The sequence below is a fragment of the Macadamia integrifolia genome, unplaced genomic scaffold (assembly GCF_013358625.1).
Source record: "Macadamia integrifolia cultivar HAES 741 unplaced genomic scaffold, SCU_Mint_v3 scaffold2239, whole genome shotgun sequence".
In the NCBI taxonomy this organism is placed as follows: Eukaryota; Viridiplantae; Streptophyta; class Magnoliopsida; order Proteales; family Proteaceae; genus Macadamia; species Macadamia integrifolia.
In genome coordinates, this window is record NW_024868586.1 from 65,061 (window position 1) to 75,845 (window position 10,785).

General features: G+C 36.9%; 1 protein-coding gene across 1 annotated transcript in view; it reads left to right on the forward strand.

The window, feature by feature from the left end:
• LOC122066113 (ADP-ribosylation factor 1) overlaps positions 1–10,542 on the forward strand; it is a gene marked incomplete at its 3' end in the record, with an annotated part of 13,598 nt that extends 3,056 nt beyond the window's left edge. The window contains 4 exon segments of the mRNA XM_042629934.1: positions 7,736–7,754; positions 8,664–8,775; positions 10,088–10,135; positions 10,412–10,542. Of these exon segments, the coding sequence (XP_042485868.1) occupies positions 7,736–7,754; positions 8,664–8,775; positions 10,088–10,135; positions 10,412–10,542 (310 nt within the window).
• Positions 10,543–10,785: the final 243 nt, after the last annotated feature.

The following is a 10,785-nucleotide window of genomic DNA, read 5'->3' on the forward strand; positions in this document are numbered from 1 at the left end:
AAAAAACTGGTTTTCCCTATAGAGAAAGAGCAGAAAATTATGTGGAGAGAACCTCAAAATAACTAGATTTTGAGCCTTTGAGAAGGGACTCAAAAAAATGGGAAAGGTATAACTCTGAAAGATTCTATGTTTATGACCATCTCAAAAAGCCAATCCCAGGGACTTATGTTATGTTATCAAATGCTACACCTCTACAGTTTGGTTTGGAATCGATAAGAAAAATAAGAAATAATGGATCTCCCCCCAACACCCCCCCACACCAAAAAAAAAAAAAAAAAAAAAAAAAAGAAATCCAAGGTTTGGCGAAAATCGGGAGATTCCAATCAAACTATGTCTGGTTGCACGAGAGAAGATTTTCCTAAGGAGGCATATTAATGGGATCCTAGATAACTAAAGTCCAAGGTGAGGATTCCAAGAAGAAAAACCAGAACTACAGTAGGAACTAACGCCATAATGAGAGATTTGCTTAAAACTCAGAAAGACCAGTCTGATGAGACTGATTCTTTGGTTGAATGGTCATGTAAAGATGGGCAACATACCCTCAAAATTAGACCAGGATCCAATGTTTGGATTTAGAGTTTCAAAGGGGCCTAAAAATAGCAGGTAGTCCCAAAAGAACAAGCCAAGTTCAGATACTGTAGTGAGACTTATTAGAAACCTAAGCCCAAAACAATAAGTTTCGGAAAGTTGAAAGTCAGATTTGGTATTGACAGAAAATTAGTAACTAAATCAAGAATAGCAAATGAAACACCAAAGTAGAAACAAGGAGTAACTTAGCAACCAAAGGAAACAATTTAGCAAGTGAGTGTAGGAAATAGCATTTTGACCTAGTAGTCGTGGTTTTGAGTCATGAAAGAGCCTCTTTGCGAAGCAGGGGGAAGGCTGCATACATTATGACCCTCCCTGAATCCTGCAGTGGCGGGAGCCTCCTGAACTGGGTATGCCTTTTCTTAGGATATAACATTGTTGCCTTGGCGACAAGGCGATCCAAGACGGTGGCCAGGCCTCTAGGCTCCTTGTTACCTAGGTGTCGCCTAGCTCCTTCGGCGTGCATTCTATTTAATTACACAAATTTAGTTTCTAACATGGTGCATTAAGTTTCCTCTTGTTTTTGCTGGTTAATGACATGGGGACAGTGCTGCATGATATCAAGTAAGAGGATGCCAGGGAGGTGATTTCATCATCTCCAACACCATAGAGCTGGACCAGAGACAATCTTTCTGTTGGGATTTAGGGAAGAGATGGGAGAAAGAGAGTTTAGTAGAGAAGATGAGAGAGTAGGTTTCAGAGAGGAGGTGGGAGAAAGAGAAGAAAATAAAAACAAAAATGGGAAGAAGAAGAAAAAGGAAAAAGGAAAAAGAAAAAAGAAAAGGAAAATGAAACAGAGAGAAGGAAAAGAAAAAGAAAAAGAAAAGGAAGCAGAAGAAGCAGAGAGAGAGAGAAAGAAGAACAAAGAAAAAAGAAAACAATGGCGTAGGCAGAAGAAGTAGAGGAGAAAAAGAAGAAACAAAATGTGAAATCGGAACAGGCAGACCGTCAGGTCATGACTTGGCATGGAACTCTCTCATCTTTTCCCTTCAGATCTTTCGTTCTCTTCTTTTTTCCTTTCGCATTTTGTTTTTGTTTTTTGTTTTTTGTTTTTTTTTTTTTTTTTTTTTTTTTTGTTTTTTGTTTTTTGTTTTTTGTTTTTTGTTTTTTGTTTTTTGTTTTTGTTTTTTGTTTTTTGATTTTTGTTTTTTTCTTAATTGTAAGACACATTGATTTTTTCTTAATTGTAATATATATTGATCCTGTGCATCTCAGCCTATGCAAACAAAATACACTGCCAATTAAAATAATGAAAAAAAAGTTTAAAAAATGGTGCCCAAACAATAAGGCATGTGAATGCTTAGGGCTTGAAAAAACGAGTTGTCGCCTAGGCGATGCCTTGACAACTGTAGGAAATAGAGACTAACAGAAAATAGTAGTCAAGGTAATGTCATGGTGCTTCCGCAGGACATCAAATGTGGGTAGTATCCTACCAACTAGCACATGAATCAATGAATGATTTGGTGACTATTCCACCACTGAAACATGGTCAGAAACTGAGAGGGGCTTCAGCAGAAATAAGTTGGCAGAATAGTATTTTGATGATCAAAGCAGAAGTGAAGAAACCTCGTTTGCACAAAGTAAAACGAAAGTGTGTATATGACCTTGAATGAAGAAGAATAAAATAGAAGGATATGTTAGGACTCTCATGTAACTGGGGAGAAACAATCCCACCATCTACAGCTTTAGAATCTTTCTAAGGTTCCCTTACTGCATCCCACAATAGAATAGTTCTGAATCCCACAGAACCATGCACTGTCTCTCACAAAATCAAGGCTAAATTATTTCTCAAATCATGTGGTTGTATGATCCCCCCACTCCTTTATTTTTAACTTTGCGACAATACAAGAAAATAGTAACTTCATGCATAAGCAAGAGAGTTCTAGAGAAAACAAAATAGAAGGCTTCTGGACTATTAAAAAATAGAAACTAAACACTTCAATCCTGTATGGGTATCAAATCCCTCATATTTGTGCTTATAGAATTGGCCTATTACAATAAAAAACTCTAAATACTAAGCTTATGACCCATATAACTCATAGGGGACTTGAAATTAAGTCTAGCTGGACCCAATCTTGGACCATAGGTTCAGTTTGACCCAAGAAACTCAACCAAACCCAAAATTGTTGGCAGGGGAAGCGATTAGCCTACAAAGTATAGCACGAAAAAATTTCAGCAATGGATCTTAATGAACTAAGTCTCACGAACTAAAAACCGAGAGCAATGATCACCCAGAACACACGTGGCGTGCTCTCTAAAGGAATGCAACACAAGAACATGATCTTTGTTCACCACCTCCAATAGCCAAAATCCTTGCTTAAATAACAAGCAAACTCTCTTTTTCTCTCTTCAGTCTTTATTCTTAATTTGAACTGTGCAATTAGGGTTTGATCCATATCCTCTCCTTTATAGAATAGTTAATTATGGAGATTACAATCTAGCAACCAAGATCATGCCAAGTGCTGCGATCCTAAAGGGTAGCCTTTAAGTTGTCCTTAATGGCACTAAAGGCCAACAGTACAAAAGACATAACATGAAAACCCCTAGTGTAGAAACTTTCATTACACTTTCTCCCCCACATTACCAACATCCACAATGGACCTTGTAGGCATGGAATAAAATCACTGCCATAAACCTTAATCCATTGTATTTCAATATGGGAGTATGAAGACTGGTGACTGGACCCAAAAATATTTGAAATGCTTTTCAAATAATATATTTACAATAATAATAATAACAAAATATTTTTGTAAACACTTTACAAAACAACTACCGACAAAGGGAAAACCCTTGATGATCAGGAAAAGGTAGTGTTGGTCACTACTATGGCTCTGTTTTGCCAACATTTCGGATAGTTGGTGGATCGGGTCCTTGCATCATATTTTATTCCAAAAGGTAGAAATTGGTACAGATATGATTGAAGAACAACGGCAACAGGAAAAAAAGGCTCTGAACACTCTAATATCATATCAATAAAGGCGCGGCAACCCACGAGCATACACAAGGAAATTGAACGGAGTGGGGTTGCTACTGCGTTGAAACCGATGAATATCTTGCATAAGACAAACTCAACGGTTGGTACCCAACCGAGAACCCAGATTTTTACCGGTCATGGTCCGACAACTCTCTTACTTAATGGGTAGTGGAAACTTTATTGAGTTTCACACCCATTCACATTTATATCCTATACGCGAAGTGGCTGGTGTGTATTCAGTCTTATAGGACATCAGCCATTGGCTCACCACAAACACAGAACACAAACGTGACAGTAAGAGCCCGTTTGGTAACTCTGCCAAGATGATTTTTCTTGATCTTGATTCCATTTGGGAACAGAAATGAGCCAAAAAAGCGTTTGGTAAAGTACATTGCATTTCTGTTCCCAAAGATCATATCGGTTCAATTTTTCATCCTAAGAGTGGGTTTCAGGTAACACCTCCACCCTTATTACTTCGTTTCCAAATCATCTTTTGGGTAATAAAAATCAAGAGTCATCGCCAAAAAACCCGATACTATCTCTGGGACCTCACCTCTTGGGATACAGGGCTTGAGAAAAGCTTCTGCTTTGAACTCCAACAATCATAGAGAGCTTCTCTTCTTCAAGTCGAAGGTAGTTGCGAATTTCGCCGGTTCTCAGGTTGCGGGTTCTCAAGTCGAGGGTAGCTGTGAAGGAAGTCATCCTTGTCCTCTCAGCTCGAACCTGGTCTCTGCCCATAGATCTATGCTACTAGCCAGTTTGCCTTTTCAAACAACTTCTCTGGTCACCGATTCATGCTTCTTTTCCTCCACTCAGCGAAGTGTTGGTGATATTGCTATCTAAAGACTCACATCTCTCATTTGAAGAGTCAGATTGACCCTGTTTCTTGTTTGAAAACCCTCTCTGCTACAACCTGGTGAATTGTGTCCCTGGCTCCCTGCATGTTTCACTGTAATAGCTTTAATATGCTTGCTTTTTTGTTCATATTACACATCTACTAAGATAGATAAGGGTTTTTATGATATACATAGAGCAGATCCCATATGATGTTTTTTCCTTTTCACTTTTTTTCTCATCCACCATGATTGCTTTTGCAGTGTTAAAGTTAAGTTTTGAGCCCTTTCCAGTGTTTTTCATTCCTCACGTTTCACTTTTGTTGTTTGCCTTAATGCCCCAAAAATTTCAAGTTTTCTTCTTTTTTGCCTGACCCACATGGTTTGCATTTTTTTTTATCCACTTTTCTCATACTGTGTTTCACTCATTTTTTCCCGAGAAAGCCATAGCATGTTCTCCCTTCCCACACAATACCCCGAATTTCCACTCTACCCTATCTCTGTTGCTTCTCTCCACTCATTCTTTCCCGCAATAAGCCTCTGTACCTCTTCTACTTCATCATTTCCTCTTCATAATTCCCTTGCTCATCTCCTGCTCTCTTCTCCCACCAGTTGTCTACAAACAAGCTTGTTGGGGATTTTGGTTGCATATGCACAAACAGTAAAGGTTCTATTCTATCTCTCTTCTTTGTTTATCTATCTTTGTGAATCTTGTGGCTCTCTATGAGCCTTGTGGCTTTGTTTATCTACCTTTCTTCTTTGCCAAACACCATTTCGTTCTAAGAATTGTCCCTAGATGGGTCCCAGAATAGGTTTACCACCCAGAAAGGGTCAAGAGATCATCTTTTAATGAAGTAACACAAATAGATGATTTTGTCAAAGAACGGCGTTCTCAGAACAGAATCATTACCAAACGGGCTCTTCTAAGTGCCTCTCAGGTATAGGAAAAGAAACTACCAAAAATTCCTGTTGCCAAACACAACTTGTGGTGAACCATTCACGAATTTCTATGGATCTGTGTTCAACACATTAATGCCCGTATTAACATTTCCATACGAATCCCCATGGGAGAAATTTACAATACAGCAACCATAGAACAGAGTGCCCAATTTTGTCCATAGTTGAGAACAAATAATGGTACTATTGGCAGTCATAAGAGAAAAATTATAACAAGCACATAATAAAATTGCAGTTAATTAATTTAATCTCATTAAATTGGGTTTGTTGGACACTTCAAATGTGTAAATATCCAACAAAACAACTGTCCATCTTCTCTTCTTACTGGACTTCTACATCACATATCCTCTTTATTCAATCTTAGAGCTTTCAGTGATGGCTGATTAGGATTGGATGGGCAAAATATGGGTATGGTTTGGTGGTTTGATGGGGTAAAAAAAACAGTTAGGGAAAAAGATAATGTATTGTGGAGGCTGATGAGTGTGGCATAGAGAATAGAAGACGATTATGGTTACCAAGGAATCGACCTAGGATTGTGACTTGTGAGAAGCCACTCGCTCTCACCATGAATAACTTTGCTGTTTTGAAATGTCTCAAATGTTTTTTGTCAACTGTTTTTTTGTTTTTGTTTGTTTGTATATGGTGGTAGTATTGGTTGTTGGTGGAGGGGCTTATAATAGTCCAAAATGAACCTTGATAAAAAAAAAAAAAAAAAAAAATCCTATAACAAATATATAGTCCTAACTTTTCCCCAATTGCTAAATGAAACATAACTGCTACTTAAGTATGATTTGACTAAAGATAACACAAAGTATTTGATGAACTGAAACTTTTGGACCCCAAATACAATTAAAGAAAAAAAACCTATGTAATAAAATTATTGCCAGGGGTTCCTATATGGGTCCCAAAGGCCAAAACTATGAAAAAAAACTGGTACAGCGTTTGTAAATTATATAATTTTGTCACTGCTTCTTCTTTCTGATGCAGTTCAAAAGAACAGGAAGGCCAGCCACAAATCAGGCCATTGGTTGGGTCAAAGTAGGCCAAGAATGAAACAATAGGCTTAGTTTTGAGTGCCAATGGTTTATATGGGTCATGGACTTATAATTTTTGAGTTTTCTATTATAATGGACCAATCTATAAGCTCAGATTTAGGGATTTTAGGCCTACATGGGATTAATGTTAGTTTCTAATTAAAGTTGTATTCTTTGTTTTAGTAGTGTTTCTAGAAGGGTGGTAATTATGCTACAATCCAGCCATATTTTCTATTTAAGTTCTAGAAGAGTTTTTAATGTGGAAAACTTAAGTTGTAAGGGATTCTCCCTACCATTCATAGGGTTATTATTTTTCTTATTTCATTGAAGTCATAAATAAAGAGGAGAGGATCAATTCTTTCACCAAAGATTTGACAAAAATATTAGCCATGAGCTTGTGTGAGTTCTGTGAGAGAGACAAAACAGTGGGATTTAGAATTGCTCTACTGTGGGATGCAGATGCAGTAGGGAAACCTTGGTTGGATGCCTAGGCTGGAGTTGCTGGGACTCCTTTTCCACAGTTACGTGAGAGGCCTAACATATCCTTCTTACTTCTCCTCCTTTCAATAAAGTTTCAGATCATTGCTCTCCTTGGTGTGCAGTAGCAACACACCTGTCCTGTTTATAGTTTCTACTCTCTACACTCTCTTCTTACTTTGTTTCCTTAATTATTAATTTCATTTCGCACTTTCTATTTTGGTTTAAGTTTCTGTTTTTTTTAGTGGCTTACTATTTTGTTTACCGTTTGATTTCTTCAAATCTGGTTCCTACTTTCTATTTTCTTTTAGTTGCTAAATCTGGTCTCTCTTTTGGTGACTTGCTATTTTGAGATTACTCCATGTATTCAAATCTTACAATTAGATTAATATAAAATTTTACAGAGTTCTCCTTAACAAAAAGACCATTCAACCAGAATTTCAAGGGTATCTGAGTTGTCCCTATACCTGCGTTCCAGTTGAAAGCTGATCTCCACTGTTCTTCATTGGTTTGAGATTACACTGCATTACATTGCTTCCTTGGTTTTGGATCCCTATCACTTTTGTTTTGGTTGTGCAACCATAAGTAGAAAGAAATATTTGATGGGATATAGGGTGCCAAAATTTATTAGATGGAACAATCATGAAACTTTTATCTGTAAATAAATTGTACTCTATACCAATCCTTGTGAAGAGAAAAAGAAAGAGTTTCCATTTGTTATCATGATGCAATTTATATCATCATTTGTTGGCATCCATTGCTTGTGTTAAGTTTTTCTCCCCTTTTTTTTACTGTTATTTTTTTTCTTTCTGTTTTTCAGTTGCAGTAATATCATTCTCTGGTTCTGATCAATTCTTTGGTTTGTTGAGCAGGTGGCCAGACAAGTATCCGGTAATTTTATCTTCAATTTCCCCATTTCCTTTCTAACTTAAGATTTTAATTGCCATTTGCTTTCACGAATGATATGCCTAACATGTTCATATTTGGTGGTGGGTTCAAATACTTTAGCATAAAAGTTACAGAGTTATTCAATTTTTTATTAGCATGGAAATGAGAATAATGGGTTGCTTTTTGAGTAATAGCTAGGTTATTTTCTGGATTTTTTTTGCTCCATAATTAATCTAAAGTGAATATCTGCCAATATAGTTTCAACCTACTAGGATTTTTTCTGGTTTTCTGTAAGAGAATATTGCTTGCTGTTTTGCTCTCTGTTCATATGGATTTCAATTCCCTAAGCTGTGGAAATTAATTGGAAATGTAGGTTTACTAGCAGTTTAGGTTTTATGTGGCCATGGTCATGCATCATGCCTAGCTCTGCCCTAAGGTGTTAGATGACACCAGCCTAGACAAGCTGATAATGTATACTACCTAGGCTTCTAGGGGGGTGCCCTAGCTGTTAGCAAACACCAAGACTTGGTTTCTGGATATGCACTTGCTTGATATTTTTGTTTAGATGGTATCTAATACATATTAACCCACAGCCAATGCCAATTGAGCTAAGGAACTTATATATGAGATGTCTCACTCATTATTTCTATTTCTGCGCTGTCACTTGTTATTTATTATTATTATTATTATTATTATTATTATTATTATTATTTTTTGTTAGTTTGGAGTTGCAGACAATACATTAAATAACTTTTTATATGAACTGCTAACTAAAAACTGTTCTGTTTTATCCATACACCTCTCATTCTGCTAGTTACTTATGTTGATTGTCTGCTGAACAAGTGAATTTTACGAGGAATGGCATAAACTGATTGGTTTACAGTGATTTAAGTTTTTATTTATCTTGGACAGGCCATATTGGAGATGCTATTTCCCAAATACACAAGCCATCATATACGTTGTCGATTCCAGTGACACTGATAGACTAGTAATAGCCAAAGATGAATTTCATGCAATTTTGGAGGTATTGACATGGTATTGTGTTTTGGAAGTAAACCATTTTCCTTGACCACTTTGTGGTGCATCCGTGCATGGTGTTTAATTTGTAAGGACTTTCTTGTTCCCTTAAATAGGCACATGTTGTTTGCTTTATTTTGTCTCAGTGTGTCTACTGATGGAATCAAGAGTACTTAAGTATTTGGTAGCATGAGATTTTGAAAATGTCAAAAAAGTGGCATGGGTGGAGTGGTGGGTTTCATAGTTTTCATAGCACTAGGGTGAGCCATAGTGATGTCCTAGATGCTTAAGCGACTCCTTGGTGAGGCCAAGGTGATATAAAACATATAAGGGTAGAAATAAGAAACCATTGAAATTTATGACATATGGAGGGTAAGATCATCAGGTTTTGCATCTGGGCATCCTATTCCTGGCACATAAGACCACTAGCCGCCTAGGACCACAATGGGCACTAATGAAGACCCGGTGCAAAAGTCGGTGTTATTTTTAATAACTATGGTATATGGGCATTTTATTCTTTGGGTTTTTTATTTATAATTGACTGAATTATAAAGCCCAAAAGGGGGGGGGGGCTAAAGGGGTATACAAAAATAGATATTTAATTGGTATTTGGGATCCATTAGGTAATGTTTTTGGTTTAGTTTAGTCAATTGAAAGTCCTATTTTGGTTTGTTGTGTGGGGCCCAAGTATCTAGAAGACTTAGGCTTCAACAATTCTAACGGGTTAAATAATTAAGAGTCATTGTTAGTTAAGTTAGTCTACTTACCTAAGAGTTTTAAATTAAGGGTACTTCTATTTTCTTATAAAATATGTAACCATCCCGCTTGATGATGGTTAATGGAATATACAGTGAGATTTTGAAGGTACCTAAGAAAAGGCTTCTTTCTCTCTCCCTTCTCTCTCCTTATCTATCCCCCTCTTCTCCTTTCTTCTCCTCTTTTTTCTTTACTGTTCATGGTACCGTTCACAGTTCCAAAACAGGCACCTTGTTGCCTAAGTGTTGTCTTACTATGGGGTGGATGTTGGTCTCATCTATCGCTTGCTGAGTGATGGTGCAAGGCAGTTAAGATGGTTGACCAAACTCTGAAGTTTTTTTACTTCATCAGCTTTTCAACTGTGACAAAATTCCGTGGATTTTCGATTTTCTTTTCAACCAATTATCAATACCTTGATTGTATAATCTTGGCTGAACGTTATTGATTTTCTTAAATATTGAGAAAGATAAGGCAGCTGTTCAAATCTCACTAGAAATTAGTTTATGTTTCAAGCTCTTATTGTTATCTTCGAATTTCAATTTATGCTGCTGAGTCTTTGACAGGAGGAAGAGTTAAAAGGTGCAGTTGTCCTCATTTTTGCAAACAAGCAGGTTTCCACTAATCACCAATGCTTTTTTTGTTTTGTTATTCTTCCCCCCTTATAAAATACATACCAATGGAGCCAATTTCAAATCTGAGCTTATAATGCACAGGAGAAAGAGAAACTGATTAGAAACTGTATTACTGGGGCATGGTCCCTTGTGTTCTAGCTTCTTGTATCTATTGTCTTCTTCTGAAGAAATGTTGTCATGCAGTCTATAGAGTCTTGGGTTTTGGTTTCTTTTATGTTCTTAGCTCCCAATGTTGTCTCCTGCTTGTTCACACAGGATCTCCCTGGTGCACTAGATGATGCTGGAGTAACTGAGGCCTTGGAGTTGCACAAGATTAAAAACCGTCAATGGGCAATTTTTAAAACTTCTGCCATAAAGGGTGAAGGCCTCTTTGAGGGCTTGGACTGGTAAATTCATTTAACTGTTACACCTACTGATTCAGGAAATTCCAGAAATATTTAGATATCTTATTGATCTTATGCATTTTAATCTGTAGAACCTGCATTTGGTCTACTCTCATTCCTATTTTGTGATAGAAGTACGTAGAGAGTACAGTTCATTCCCTTTGTATTTAATTGACTTGCTAGAGGTTCAGTTATGGGTTTCAAGTCTCCTAAGGGTTAGGGATTAGAAACCAAGAAAGAATCTAG